The sequence below is a fragment of the Prionailurus bengalensis genome, chromosome A2 (assembly GCF_016509475.1).
Source record: "Prionailurus bengalensis isolate Pbe53 chromosome A2, Fcat_Pben_1.1_paternal_pri, whole genome shotgun sequence".
NCBI classification, from domain to species: domain Eukaryota; kingdom Metazoa; phylum Chordata; class Mammalia; order Carnivora; family Felidae; genus Prionailurus; species Prionailurus bengalensis.
This window is the reverse complement of record NC_057348.1, coordinates 75918678-75934809: the sequence shown is the minus strand read 5'-3', so window position 1 is coordinate 75934809 and position 16132 is coordinate 75918678. Positions and strand designations below refer to the sequence as shown.

The 16132-nt window shown below is 41.6% G+C and overlaps 1 protein-coding gene and 1 long non-coding RNA gene across 32 annotated transcripts in view; both read right to left on the bottom strand.

The window, feature by feature from the left end:
- Positions 1-16132, bottom strand: part of NRCAM (neuronal cell adhesion molecule) — a 287175-nt gene that overhangs the window by 9582 nt on the left and 261461 nt on the right. For all 31 annotated transcript variants that reach the window (XR_006298454.1, XR_006298455.1, XM_043588587.1 and 28 more), the window contains 2 exons: positions 3644-3775; positions 2744-2822 (listed from right to left, as the gene is read on the bottom strand). Coding sequence is in view for 29 of the 31 variants with exons in the window: in XM_043588587.1 (XP_043444522.1) it covers positions 2744-2822; positions 3644-3775 (211 nt within the window). In the remaining 2 variants the exon portion in view is untranslated. The remainder of the gene's footprint in view (positions 1-2743; positions 2823-3643; positions 3776-16132) is intronic.
- LOC122487735 lies at positions 11006-11584 on the bottom strand. The gene is made up of 2 exons (XR_006298456.1): positions 11276-11584; positions 11006-11042 (listed from the first exon to the last, which is right to left on the bottom strand). It is a non-coding gene; the product is annotated as an uncharacterized LOC122487735 (long non-coding RNA).

Genomic DNA, 16132 nt, shown 5'->3' with positions numbered 1-16132 from the left:
ATGACACTTAAATGTATTATTTAAAAAAAAAAAAGGCATCTGTTGGAATAAATAGTTGGAACTATTTTCATTAATTGTAACATCCAAAAAACTAAACGACTTTTTTTTTTTTTTTTTTTTTTTTTTTAAGTAGAAAAGAATCCAAAGGGAAAAAATTCTGAGGTAGTGTCAGGAAGTCACAGGATAAAGCCATATCTGTAGCAAAGGGCAGTTGGGTATTTGGGAAAGTGATTTCACTTGTGGGCTTGTCCTTAAGGACTTTCAGTCTTGGTAAAAAAGAAAATGACTAAATTGTGTTTTCAGTTGAGACACCCGTCAGAACCTTCCTTTGGCATCTCCCACATCAGCGTAATTATATGTGTGACAAATGTTTTTGTCTTCACACACGAACCAACAGATTTGTGCTCAACAGGCCCAAAGAAAAGTCTTTCTCTTCTGAGAAACTCAAGGCATAAGCTAAAGACAGTCATGTGAAAACGCTTCACAAACATATCACATGTGCATCACCACCATGACAAAGAAATATGATAAATGTAAATGTAAAATAAAATGAATGTAAACACAGTGATAATAGGCCAGTCACCAAATACTTGCCATGTACCGCTCTGGAACCCCAAATCATATTAAAAGTTGTGAGCAGACATCTCGTGGAGGAGGTTAGAAATCATAGAACTAGAAGCCTTCGGTGATCATCTAATATTTGAACAACTGTATCATTTTACAGATGAAAGACATTGAGACCCAGACAAGTTAAGTGCCATACCTAAAGGAATCAAAGGTAATGGCTGAGTGGACAGTGAAACTAACAATTTCTTGATTCCAAGCTGGTTCTCATTCAACCTCGATTTCAATCATGTCTTGTTGGAGTAAGCAGCATGGTTGCCCTGAGAAAGTCACATGACATCAGACCGTGTAACCACGAGCTGACATTTGAGACCCACGAGGTGAGCAGTACATCGCCGGATTCACTTAAGCGTGATAATGTATGACAGGAATCCATCACCACGTGACGAATGTATGAGGGGCAAGGGTTTATTTCCAATTCATGCAAATGCGGAGTTGTTTCAGGCTACCATAAAGCTTTCACTTCATCACAATAAATAAGGGAGTGGTGTGCATAACTTGTGTAGAAATCTAGCCACAACAACTTTATCTAAAAAGAAGTTCCCTAGTAATCATCACCTCACCCGCGGTACAGGAAAAACATGTAGTAGAGTGAATGAAATCAGCCGGGATTGCAACTCATCCAGGATCAGACGTGGCTTTCCTAGGTTATGGCCCTCTGCCGGCTGCCCTACCGTGTAATCTGGAGTGGGCAGAGGTGGCCCGTGAGGTTTCCACAGACCGAGTCCCAGGGTCAACTGGTGACACCAAGACAACCCTCATTAGACATCTTTCTGTATCGTGAGATACAGACATTCTGAGAAGCTTTACGAATCATAATCATTTCTGTTGAAGAGAAGATCAGAGTGTATGAAGGCTTAGATGCCGAGACACAAAGGCTAAACTTGTGTCTGCATGGAAACTGGTACGAAACCAAATTTGTCCAAAAGACATGGTTTTTCTCAATCAGTTATCCTATTTTTGTATGCATGGCATTATTCAGCCCCTCGGGATATTGACATGGAAATGCCAAAAATGAGCTCTAGAGATGGGTGGAAATTAGCACAATTTTCTATAAATGTCACCTGGCAATCATAATAGTGAAATATTTTGTTACCTAAAAGCCTTTTCTTCTGCCAAAAAAGGCTCAGTTTGGACTCAGTGCATATTTTAAAAAATATATAATTTATATATTTTTGTATTTATTATTTTATATTTATATTAATTTATTATATTTTATATGATATATAAATATGTTTATATAATATATATATTTTATAATCAAGAGCATCATAGAAGGAAAAAGCAAGGTGTAAAAAAGCATTTTATAAATAGAAGTGTTCTTTTGGGCCACCCAAATCCCAATTTTTTAAATGAATAAATACATAGTTTCTGTTTTTAAACATTATTTTAAACTTAAAAAAATCAATTAGCTCTTTTATCTCTTTTTTAAAAAGACAAGTAACTCTTAGGCAAGAATATCTTTAAAGAGTTTCTCTTCCTGTCTCTCTTTTTTCATTACTCAGCACATAGGCTATGTTAAAAATGAAGCCAAGCCAAGAATGTATTATCAGAGTTGTGTGAGTTAACACACAGGCTAGAGGGCTATGATATTCTTAATAATTTACAGCTTCTAAAACAACCTTATCATCCTTTTATAATTAGTGGCCAGGGTATGTAGACATTTATTTTGGAAAACAAGCATCAAATCCAGGAGTAGAAAGAGTGACACCAATTTTATAAATGCACTACTTAGAAAATGACAGGTGTCGTATCCTGTGGAATGCAGGTCTTGTAGGGTCTTTATTGTTGTTTTAACTCTTATCCTAACACACCAGCTTTTCCTGGTTTGAGCAGTACAGCAGCAATGCCTCTGGGAAAATATGGCAGAGTGGAAGACACTTCATTGCCAAACCTATGACCGAAATGGAAATTTATCTCTTGATGCAAAGTGGGAATATTTTCATCGTGAGGGATGCGTAAACATTTAGACATGGAAGTGTTTCTAAACTAATATTTGAGGAAAATATGAAAGGCCACAGAACCTGTTCCTGGCCGAATCCCGTCGGATGAGGTCTGTATGAGCAGACAGTCTGTGCAGGGAAGGGAAGGTGAAGGGAGTCTGCGAAGCAGTGCTCACCTGTATTCTCCAAAAGTGCCATCGTCTTCCTTCATAGGCTGGATTTCAGGATCAGCGTGAGCATCTTCCTTTTCCTTAACTAAAACATTTCAAAGCGACAATATTATCTATTGATTCTGCGTTTCCCTATTGAAAATTTTAAAGAGTGCACTCTCTGAGATGTGTGGCGGTGGAAAATGATTCTACACACAGCGGGATGTTATACAGCCAGATGTGTTATGTGGCCACGCATATACTTTGCTGTTTTCGTCTCTCTGAGACAACCTAATAGAATGAACATTTGTTAACCTATAAAGTTGACTTCCCGTATGCATCTTACTGATGAAGGAATAAGTTTTAAGTTTCTGTGATTTCTCCCCTATTGGACTAATCTATTTATTTACAATAGTCAAGGTTACAAGTCATTTTAGCAAATCTTATTCTTTTGCAGGTGTTTTGTTTTCTTGTCACTGACGGGGAAATGGCCAGGTAAGTAGAAATTCATCGGAACCACTAAATTGAACAAAACATTAACGGGAAAGGAAAAGTAATGTTACATGTCATGATATCAAGACTCAGTTCATGCATTCCTTCCTCCAGAAGACTTCCATGAACCTTCCCCTTCAGCCTGTTGGTTGTAGGTGCGACTTTAGCACCTATGACTTTTGTGTAGCCTACGGAAGCAGAATCACTAATATCTTCAGAGAACAGCTTAATTTATTCCACCAAGCACCTTCTGATCCTTGACCATGTTTAGGCTCCCATTAAAAAAAAAAAAGGATCAAAAATTGGACAGAACATCCAAATTTATGGCTCTGGGAAAATATACTTATTACTACCTACATATTTACTCTCAACATTTCATTTTAGTTTAGGATAATGATGCAGCACTACAAGGCAATTTTACTCTTTCTCTCTTACCTGGATATTTACCACCCTTGTTTCTTCTGATGAAGCAAACGATCAGCAAAATTAAGATGAGAAGAGCGACGGCACACATCAGACCAATGAACCAGCCCTGAGTCGCAATATCCACCTGTCGGCTTGCCATTGCTGGAAAACAAATCAGTGGTGTCGGGGGGAATGGGTTAAGGGGGAGATGAGAACGGGTGTAGTCTCTTGAAGCAAAAAACTACCATAGTATACGAGCTTTTATACATTTTACCATGGCCCCACATTGCAATCTGTCAGTTATGATAAAGCAGGAGTTATATAAAAACTTTGAAAAATCTTCATGAATTAAAAAAATTCAAATAGCGAAATCTGAATGCTAATCCCATCAAATGCTAACGAATCCTGCTAAACATTGTGTTCACAGTTATTTTAACTATACATTCTCAATAGAAACATAGTCCCAAGCCAGTTTTTAATAGTACCGTCTATAGATAAATTGTACATTAAGTACAATGATAAGAATGGAAGACCGAGTTTTAAACAGAACAGAATGTATACATCTAATGGAGTATTTTTTCTTCAAAGGAACCACTTTTGGAGGCTAAAATATCATTGCAGTGATATTGCCATTTTCCAAAATGTTTTATAAATCTTCTTTTAAAACAGAAAGCTTTAACACACAAGAAACCTGTCTACATAAGATAACCAGCCTTATTATTTTATAGAACATCTCAATTTGCACCTAAAACATTCCTTAGATTTGTTATTTGTCTCGTTTACAAGAGGTGGTTCTAAAAGATTTTTGGAAATGTCTGAAAAACTCTGATTTACCCTCAAGGGATCAATATTCAATATTCATTATTGTTTAGAATCCGTTTAAAAGCCTTTGAGAGGCATCTTGATCGGGGAAATCATTACTGGAATAAATGACCAGCTTAAAGAGAAAATACTCATTCACATGTATACATACTCTTTGTCTTCATCTATTCTGTTTGAGTCAATAAATGTGAAGCCCCTTATTCAACTAGTCACAGTATGCAAATATCCTAAGAAAAACACAGAATAATTAGCATTTCTGGTATTATTCAAAAGTGTCAATCAAATGGGACAAAGTGCAGCATCAATGGCCATTCAGACATGCCCGTGAGGATTTGTTTAAATAAATTGGTACGAAACTTTTTTTAAAGGCCTTTATTATTATTTTTTTTTGACCATAATCAAAGTAAAAGGTTTTCTTCTTTTGATTCATAAGCATGCCTATACCATGCTTTCGATCTGATTGAGTTTATTTGAGTGCACTTAACGTGGTTGGGTTGGGCATATGTGATCTCTGGATGCAGAAACAAACATGGCTACACATATCCCAGGGTCAGCTCTCTGTTGCCAAAATAGCACCTCATTGCCTTATTTTCCTCCACACAAAGTAGAGGGAGAAAAATGAAATGCCTAAAAATCAAGTATGAAGAATGTGAAGAACGTGTGTATGTGTGTTTAAGAAATACAACGAGAAGTGGAAATACGTGATCTGGAATATAAATCAAACGCCAGTAGCCTTTCGCAATCTCCCTTTGTGCCTCATTGGCTAGAGGGGTTTTGAGTTGTATCATAACTAGATATAACCAAGGCAGGAGTATAGGCAGTGCCCTCCCTCCATACACACACCAGAATCATGATGACGAAGATGAAGAGGAAGGCAGTGATAACCACAGCTAACATTCTGAAACTCTTACTATTGGCTAGGCACTGTGTTGAGGGCAACACCTTTTTTAATCCTTCGAGGTGGGCATAGGGAATAAACTCATACTAGCCAGTATGCTCTACTGCTCTAATGCATTCCAGAAAACACGTCCAGACATCAACTCTGCAGAAGTCTTTCCAAACACCAAAATGCTATAGAGACTTTCCCTGAGACAGGTAAAAAGATTTTGAAAGTCTATCGTGACACGCTCCTTGGCAATACATTTCTTTCAGTTTGCACCTGGTCTTTGATGGCGTGCTTTTTCTCCAAAACGGAACCCCAAGCCAACTGGTGTAAGTCTATCGAGCATCTGATTGAAGTTAAAGAGTCCTTGTTTTTAGTATGCTCAGTCACTTCCAGCCTTGTTGTAAATAGTATCTGCTTTTACATTTTCCATCCAATTAAATACAACCAATAAGGGCAACATGCAACGAGATACTCAAGTGCCAGCACAGACATGGTCTTAGAAAGGTGGTGATTGCCGAGGCCGAACTTCCTGCTGGCAGGTGGCTATTGTGTAACTACGCAAAAAGTGGAAATGTTTCTTTGACAGTCGATGAGGGAACAGCCAAATTGATTTTGAATTTTTACCTCTATGTTCCAAAAAGAAAAGAATCAAATATTTCACAATCCCACTCTTTAAGATCAGGCAGACACAGCAGGAGCATGCGTGCGTATGCTCACCTAAACACACACTAGTGCACCAGAAGTTGGCTTAAACAAAAATTATGTAAGTGAAAAGAACTTCTACTGACTTCCCATCCACATAAGAAGGGATCTAAAGCCCAGAGTGGCTACGAGAGGCTTCAACTCTTCCTAGAACACTCTAAGATCATCTTAACTGCAGATACACGTACAAACCCAAGTCATGGCCACCACTGTGCTTCACACACACACACACACACACACACACACACACACACACACACTGAAGCCTGTGGGGCCTTTTCTTCTTGAATCCGAGTTTCAGTGGGCAGGTATTTGTAGGATTAAGTAGGAGAATGAAAGAGGATTTTCACTTTATTTAAATCTTTACAATAAAATTATGGTCACGCTTGAGTAACCCATAAAGCAATACATTAAATAAAAAGACAAATATAAAGGATATGAAAAAAGAAAATAAGCCAGAGGAATAAAATTTGCTGGTTCCTACAAGTCAGTTGTTTTTTAAAATTTACATCCAAATTAGTTAGCATATATACAAGTCAGTTTTAATAAGTGTTCTGCTAGCACATTGCTTGATGTCTCCCGGATAACCTGTGCTCTGTGGGAGTAGGTCTCTGAGGCAACGCTCATGAAGTAGAATAATAATGTGCAGGAGGCAGAGCTAATAAATAGCTATTTATGAAGAACCCATTAAGCACAAAAATGTCCTCTTGAATTAAAATAGTTAGAAATGTATAGAAAGAGCAAATCGGGGGCGTCTGGGTGGCTTAGTCAGTCTGGGTGGCTGAGCATCTGACTTGGGCTCAGGTCATGATCTCATCGTTTGTCAGTTGGAGACCCACACAGGGCTCTGTGCTGACAGCTCAGAGCCTGCTTCAGATCTTCTGTCCCCCTTCTCTCTCTGTCCCTCCTTGGCTCGTGCTCTCTCTCTTTCAAAAATAAATAAACATTAAAAACAAAAAAGAGCAAAACATTTCCTTGGCCAAAGACAGTTGACCAAAAAAACCTGTCGAGCCCAGTAAAAGCAAATCTGCGTCACATCCTTTATGATATCTGAGAAGACAGGCGCTGATGGGAGACAGAGACGACGAGGAGGTGGGGTCCTCACAGGACTGGCAAAGAACCACAGCACCCACACACCACGTATGGTCTCATCTGATTTGTTTTTCAGTTTGTGCCAGGGGAAAAAATTAAGAAATATACCTTAAGAATTCAGACTATAAAAGGCAGAGATGGTGTCATGGTAAGGAGATTCACAAAGGAGGGGCGCCTGGGTGGCTCAGTTGGTTCAGCTTTGAACTCTTGATATGACCTCATGGTTTGTGAGATCGAGCCTCACATCGGGCTCTGTGCTGACAGTGAGAACCCGCTTGGACTTCTCTCTCTCTGCTCCTCTCCTGTTCACTTGCTCTCTCTCTGTCTCTCAAAATAAATAAATGAACTTAAAAAAAAAAAAAGATTCATGAACGAAGCAGAGAGGAAAGCTGAATCAAGGTTCCTGAAGTTATTTAGCACAAGTCAGAGAGAAAAGCAGCTCATTAAGGCAGGGTTTAAACATTAGCCAGAATGGTACGCCTCCATGCCGAGCACTGACACTCATATGTCAGAACCCAGCATGGAGGGGAGGAGGAGCACGAGCGGTAGAAGGTGTGCTTTCACACTGGACTCAGTCTGGCGGCCCTACTGGACAGAGCTGGGAAAGTGGGAGGACACGGGAGTTGGATGAACGTATTTGCTCCTGGAGGGACTATGTTAACTAAGGTCACCAGGGCTTAATCACGACTTACTCTTTATCATAGCTACATCCGTGGCCTTCTCCTATCTCTCCACTGCTGGCACACAACAATGGCCCACCCGTTACGGCTGTTCACCTTGAACTACCCGCCAGCTGCAGCTGGAATTGTACGTATAGCAACACTGGAGAAAAAAAAAAATTGTTTTCTCAAGGGTTTGCCTTCTGTCCTATACAAGGACAAAAAAAAAAAAAAAAAAGCCACAATCTGATGTCACAGGTGGCATCTCGTTCTAGCTAGCCGCAAGCTGGGAGTACATCGGCGTCTTCAGGGGTCCAGAATAGCTGGACAGACGTGGCAAGTGCCAAACAAAGTGGTCATTTCCGCCTGTCTCCCTTGGGGCGTGGGCCTCTGTGACCCTGGACGTGGGTGGAGTGAGAGCCTCTCCTCCAGCACTGGGAGGCTGAGCCTCGAACCCCAGTTCTTTCACGTCCCAGCCGGGTGACACTCCAGTGACCTGACGTGTAAGTGGGTACTCACCCAGCCCACCTCACAGGACTGTGGTGAAGAAGTGAATGAGAAAAGCCATGAGAACCAGTCGCCCGGTGTAGATCCGAGGTGACTAAACGCTAGGCTGTTACTATTATTATGTATTATGTATTATGTATTCTAGCCATAAACGAACAAAATGTCTCCTTGAGCTTTTGGTATTTTGAAGTTAAAAGCCATCGATAACAAAAAGCACCCATAATAATAACTGTGAATGGATAGTCCTCTTTTCAGTTTCATGCACCACTTTCCTAGAGCTCTTTACACAAGGTCTTTACAAAAACACAAGGAACAGAATAGCAGAAGCATGGCTTTCTCTTTAAACGTTATGATTTTTGCTCATAAATAATTTAAAGTGTAGTTTAATAAGCTGCCGAATATTACCTTTGATTTCTTTTTTTAAAGCCACTCGTGATTATAGATCTTATAAATGATACATGACTTTAAAAAAACCTTTTTTAATGTTCATTCATTTTTGAGAAAGAGAGAGAGAGACACACACAGAGTGTGAGTGGGGGAGGGTGAGAGAGAGGGGGAGACACAGGATCCCAAGCAGGCTCCAGGATCTGAGCTGTCAGCACAAAGCCCGACGTGGGGCTCGAACTCAGGAACGGTGAGATCACGACCTGAGTCCAAGTCAGACGCTTAACTGACTGAGCCACCCAGGCGCCCCATGACTTTAAAAATCATAATGCTCGTGCAATGAAAGACATGCACAAAATGCATTTTGCCTATGGGTTCTGCAGCAAAGGCAGCATTTCCTCAAGAACGCACCAAGCGACTGAGCGTAAATACTACGGATGATGAATCACAAAGCGAGCGTGTGCCACACAGCCCTTCTTTAAGCAAGCAGGGATTGTTTTTCATCTTCTGCATTAATATGAATATTCTTGCATCGCCCATGAACATTTTCTTTATTTTAGAAACTTCAATCATTTCTGGTGTATCAGGATACCGTTCCAATAACGAAAATTACGCAGTCAAATTTGGTGTGGTAACAATGAAACGCACGATTTGAACAATTTATTCTATTCAAGTGCGATCATCTTCACATCAGTTGCCTAGTCAGACTGCAGGATCCTGCTGGATTCCAGTCCCCCTTGACATAAAAAATTGTGACTCTATCAGCGAGTTATTTTAGCTTGAAAAGCATTTCAAAAATTCTGTCCTAATTCCAAGGGAAAATTTACATGTGTAAATGATGTCAAAAATTGAATTACCTGAATAAAGTAGGTGAAGAGTCATTTTTCCCTCTGTTTTTGTAAGGGTTTTTGTCTATACTGTGACTAGAAGGTGATCTGCTCAATTCTATCATTCATTTGATATAAAGAGCCAAAGATGATTAAAAACCCAAACTCCCAACCCAACTGTGCCCCACACAAAGACATTCACGGTCCTATGCATAACACAACCCCACTGGCCCCCTGTTTCCAAGTGGAACGCCCCGTGGCATCACACCTAAGTGTGAGTCACAGTGAGCATGGCACACGCCTCACCCGGGCCGGTCTCAAACACATCCTCTCGACTCACAAAACCAGAGACCCCTCAGTACCAACTCAAACTGGATATGTTCCTGGCATTAGACCCTTTACCCCAAAGAAGCTCTGAGAACCATTTACAATTTCTTCCTTCCTTCATTCCTCTTTGCCTATGGGACGTTTGCAAAAACAACTAATTTAAATACCTTTAAGAACTGGAAATCACTCAATGCTTCAAGAAAGGAAAATTCTTTATATGCTAACACCAAAAACCGAGGATGCTTAGGTTTATCATTTTAGGGTATTATAAATCTAGTCATGTCAAATAAATCAATTAAAATGAAAGACCACATGAAAATATCCTCAAAGAAAACTTGAGCAGATATCCAGACTGCATAATTGTATATATTTCCACTGTAAATTTTATTTTTTAATGTTTATTCTTTGAGGGAGAGAGAGAGAGAGAGAGAGAGAGAGAGAGAGAGAGAGCGCCCAAGCAGGGGAGAGGCAGAGAGAGAGAGGGAGACACAGAATCCGAAGCAGGCTCCAGGCTCTGAGCTGTGAGCACTGAGCCGGACGGGGGCTAGAACTCACAGATTGCGAGATCATGACCTGAGCTGAAGCCAGATGCTCAACCGACTGAGCCAGCCAGGTGCCCCCATTCCCACTATAATTAAATCTTTTTCTTTATCTGCACTTTGCCTTATGAAACTACTGAGTTTCTCTAACGATGTTTATAAAAAGAATTGTTATACCTTAACAAGTTTAAGTGAACTATGGAAAGAATTGTGTTTTAAGGCTCACAAGATGAATCTCTTGGTGAACTCAAATGCCTTCAAATTTATCTAAGTTATCAATTCAAACCTCTCACCTTCAAAACCATTCCTAAAGAAATAGTTATTTCTAAACATATTTACTTGCATGATAAAGGCCTAAACAGAAAGCTGGACAACATTCCACTTGTTGTCACAAATGCTCACTGGCCACCCAATTTATCACGTACACAGCACGATGCACTGGGGTGGGGGCATGGGTTTTCATCATCTGCTAAAAATTAAAGTGGCCCCGTCTCCTGGTGGGCGTGACCAAGATGTAAGTAGAGCACCTGATTTGGGATTACATTAAATAGTGAAACATAATGGGTGCTCCCTCCAAATGTAAACGTTCTGCAATTTCTGATAAAATTCTGTCGCGCAGTAGGGCAAAATGACTACTTTTAAGTCAGTTTGACTTTTGCTTCGTTAAGGTCCAATTTGAAAAAACTTTTCGGGGCTCCTGGGTGGCTCAGTCGGTTGGGCAACCGACTTCAGCTCAGGTCATGATCTCACGGTCCGTGAATTCGAGCCCCGCATCGGGCTCTGTGCTGACAGCTCAGAGCCTGGAGCCTGTTTCAGATTCTGTGTCTCCCTCTCACTGACCCTCCCCCGTTCATGCTCTGTCCCTCTCTGTCTCAAAAATAAATAAATGTAAAAAAAAAAAAATTAAAAAAAAAAACTTTTCTTCTTTTCTGCTTGTACTTACAGGTATAACTTTCGCTATATTACTCTTGTTTACATGTTGTGGGTATAGAATAGTTTTAAGCGCCGTGGTATGAAAACAACATATGCAATGGAATGTATCATGTCCCTTGGTTTTTACCGACATGAACAAAAGCGACTCCTAGCTATGTATAAAATATGTAGTTTGGTGACTCAGTTCACTACAATTTTTTTAGATAATTATGATTTATTTAATTGGATCAAGTTATCTTTCAGAACGATCCACAGGAAATCCTTAAAATTTCCTTAATCTCTTAAAATAAGCTGCTCAAATTCACAACTGGGTAATGAAATTGTTTCTTACTGCCAGCTACATCATATTCAACATAAAAGTTTACATGCTTGGGGTGACTGGGTGGCTCAGTCGGTTAAGCGTCCGACTTTGGCTCAGGTCATGATCTCACGGTTCATGAGTTCGAGCCCTGCGTCAGGCTCTGTGCTGACAGCTCAGAGCCTGGAGCCTGCTTTGGATGCTGTGTCTCCCTCTGTCTCTGAGAGATTTTCCTCTTAACGGAATATAGAATGATAGGAATATGATCCATCACCAGACACAGTAAATACGAACATGTATGTAAAACATCAGTGACAAAGATCCCAGACAAAAAATTAATTTCTTAAAAAAATTTGGAATCACGGAACTGATGAATTTAGCCTTGGTGTATTTATTGAAGGTGTCAAGGCAGAACCACAGTGAGATACTTGCAACAGAAGAGCATTTAGCTTGTTCTTTTTTAAAATTTTTTTTTTCAACGTTTATTTATTTTTGGGACAGAGAGAGACAGAGCATGAACGGGGGAGGGGCAGAGAGAGAGGGAGACACAGAATCGGAAACAGGCTCCAGGCGCTGAGCCATCAGCCCAGAGCCTGACGCGGGGCTCGAACACACGGACCACGATATCGTGACCTGGCTGAAGTCGGACGCTTAACCGACTGCGCCACCCAGGCGCCCCTAGCTTGTTCTTAAAAAAAATTTTTTTTAATGTTTATTTATTTTTGAGAGAGAGAGAGACAGACAGAGTGTGAGCAGGGGAAGGGCAGAGAGAGAAGGAGACACAGAATCCAAAGCAGGCTCCAGGCTCTGAGCTGTCTGCACAGAGCCTGACGCAGGGCTCGAACTCATGAACCGTGAGATCATGACCTGAGCTTAAGTCGGACGCTTAACTGACTGAGCCACCCAGGTGCCCTCACTTAGCTGATCTTCAGAGAAGAGATTGTACTTTTAGTGCAGAAATTCCAACGCTCCTTGCTTTTACTCTCCACTCATCAACTTCTTTGAGATGCCAGCCAAAGGAGTAGGAGTGTCATACCTTTTTTTTTAATTGTTAGTCTCACCTGACAGATTTTCAGCATATCAAAGGCAAGACCCATCTTACTAACCTACACAGTGCCTTCAAAAAGGCTGGTGCCTTTTATGGGCCAGACAGACATCAGCTGTTGAACTGATTGAACCTTCTATATCATCCTTCTGTTGTTGTTGTTCAGGCCAAACGATAAACCTGATTTTTGTTTATTCTTTAGCTTGTTGCTTGACTTCACTGCTTGTGGTGGGACCAACTCTGGTGTAATTATTCAGTGGGAGTCTGACCACAGAGAGGACTGGTCACCAGCTCCCCGGTGCCCAACGCTGTTCAGTCCTAACTGACTGACCACAGTCGGCTGCTAATTGCATCAAGAATCACGTTCGAGGGGCGCCTGGGTGGCACAGTCGATTAAGCGTCCGACTTCAGCCAGGTCACGATCTTGCGGTCCGTGAGTTCGAGCCCCGCGTCGGGCTCTGGGCTGATGGCTCAGAGCCTGGAGCCTGTTTCCGATTCTGTGTCTCCCTCTCTCTCTGTCCCTCCCCCGTTCATGCTCTGTCTCTCTGTCCCAAAAATAAATAAACGTTGAAAAAAAAAATTAAAAAAAAAAAAAAGAATCACGTTCAGTTCCTGACCTGCCAGTTAGTCTCTCCCTATTCCTGTACCCCAACTAGTTCCCTCACAAAAGTGTTCTGATGACTGGTCCTGAAGGTGAGAAAGTAAAAGGCTATGGATAAAGCCGTGTCCATCCATCAGCAACACTGAGACCAGAACTCAAATCCATTATCCGTGTGTTTTGGGCTCATTTCTATAGATGCCTTCACAGATCTATTTCCTAGAATCCCAGGCCCCAGAACTACTTAAAAGGGACACAGAAGTTGTCCCTTTAAAAGGACACAGAAATTGAACAGACACAGCGAACCAATAATAACTCTTATACAGACGCTGAAGGCTTCACCCAAATAAGGACACAGAGCCACATAAAGGACTCCTAAAGATCTCAAGAGTGTGTCCATGTTCAAATTAAGGGTTGTTGAGGGAAAGGGTCACTATGGCGTTAGCACAGCTAACTGCATTATCCCGGACTCTACTTCTCGGTTTAAGTAATCCTTTTGTAATTATATATTTGTAGGCTTGGGTTTCATTAACATCTCTTAAAATCTGTAAGGAAATTAAAAAAAAAAAAGTAAACCCAGAGGCATCTCTTTTCCCCTTTAATCAGAGGTGAACTAAAAGCAGTAGAGGCTGATGTGTCCAACTGTGGAGGACGTCATGCATGTTTTTTCTCAGCAGTTCCTCGCTTACTGTTTTCATCTGTTTTTAAGGTAAAAACTAAAACACACATAAAAACATTAAAATTTAGAAGGATCATAGAGAACCTTCATTTCTCTCCTCGCAGGGACTATCTAACCTGCATGGAGAAGGAACAGAAAGAGAATAGAATTCATGCTTCCATTGAAAAAAAAAATATTTTTAAGGAAGGGGAGCCCAGGATAAAAATTATTCTTGAGCAGTTGAAAGTCTTATGGCAAATGCCATCCCTTTAGGCAAGCAATGTTTACTTACTAGCGCACTATTAAAAGAAACAAGGCAGAAAATCATGTTAGGTGCGGGTTTTAAAAAAATATTTAAGCACTATTTCTCTTTTTATCTGAGATACATCAGATTTCAACATTAGGGGCGTCACGATCCTTCTGACACTCCATTTTTGCTCGACTCTATAATCCTCAGTAACTCGCAATTCGAGTTAGTAACACTAAATGGTAGAGCCTAAATGATTAAAAAAAAATTTTTTTTAATGTTTATTCATTTTTGAGAGACAGAGCAGAGACAGAGCATGAGCGGGGGAGGGGCAGAGAGAGAGGGAGACACAGAATCGGAAGCAGGCTCCAGGCTCTGAGCTGTCAGCACAGAGCCCCACGTTGGGCTCGAACTCACAGACCGCGAGAACAGGACCTGAGCCGAAGTCGGACGCTTAACCGACTGAGCCACCCAGGAGCCCCAAGCCTAAATGATTTTAATAAAAATTTCTTTTAATTGGTTTTAATTCATTAACATCAGTGAGTATTCCACCCCCCCCCCCCCCCCCGGCCACCTCCGGGGAACTCATCCCCTCTTCTAACATGGCAAGTCAGTGGAAAACTAAGCCTCCCAGACAGCCCTGTTATAGCACAATTACTCAGCTACTGGCTCCAGGCAGAACCCCAGGGGCATGTCCCCTGCCTGGGGAAAGAGGCCAGGCTTTCTCTGGAATGCTTCAATGGAAGGTTACCTGGGGAACACAGCAGAGGATTATTGTAACACAACCAAGGATTTTAATTGATATGTAACGATCCCAGGCAAGGCGCCCCTACGTGTAAAAGAGAGAGCTCCATCTTTCTACGGTGTTGTGGACATTTCAATTTTTACGACCTTGTTCTTCCAAGTCTAAAATCACACGTACGACATTATTAAGATTACTGAAAATGGCTACAGTTCTTATTCAGTCACTTCAACCTCTATCTGATCTACATTTTACAATTTACCAAGGCTACGAATATAAGCAGATTTCTGCCAACACGGGAGATCTGTATCAGGCCTACGCTTACAAGACCTGAGTATTTTCAGGCAAAGCACTTATTTCTCTTGGTCTCCTTCTTCCCTATTTGCACTCAAGTGTATCAAAGTCCAAGGCAAGCCCTGGCCAGGGGATGCCACGTGATTACCGTGCCCTGTGGCAGGGACTCCGGGCTCATGAAAAACCTAACAGACCGAGGTGCCTGGGTGGCTCTGTTGGTTAAGCATCTGACTCTTGATTTCGGCTCACGTCACGATCTCACGGTCACGAGATCAAGCCCCACGATGGGCTCTGCACGACAGCACAGAGTCTGCTTGGGATTCTCTCTCTCCCACTCTCTCAGCCCCTCCCCCACGTGCATGCGCACGCATTCTCTCTCAAAATAAATACAAAAAACTTAAAAAAAAAAAAAGAAAAGCTAACAGATCAACCAATAACCAAGGGCCAAAGACTGAGGCCCTTGTGGGCCTCATGTGGAAGACCTATTACAGGGCATTTGAGTCCCGCTCTCCCAACAAACCTTTCTCACCCAGACAGCCGAGAGAAACGGAGAAGAACAAAAGTACAGGTTGGCTATCCTCCAGGGGGAAGAGATTCGTGCAGTTTGGTGAAGACGATGGAATGGAGCATGCGGGCTTGACCGGAGGACTTGCTCGGAGCGAGCCCTGGTGGTCGGAGACTGTGGTTCCTGGGCCAGTTAGAAGGTGTCCAAATGGACGGTGTAGTGTAAGGTCAGCCACGTGTACGCGGTGTCTATAAGGAGCAGAGCTAAATCAGGTGAGAATGGGCAGCTCGGTCGATCTGAGTTCTTACAGGCTGTTTCCACTGCAGGACTGATATTTCTGAACCCTGAACCTGTGGTGTGGCCACACGGAGGATTTGCGACAATGCCCAGTTTGGGTCCCGTCCGACCCAGCCACGGTCACATTGCTAGAAGCTAAGATCAGGGTTTGGACCAG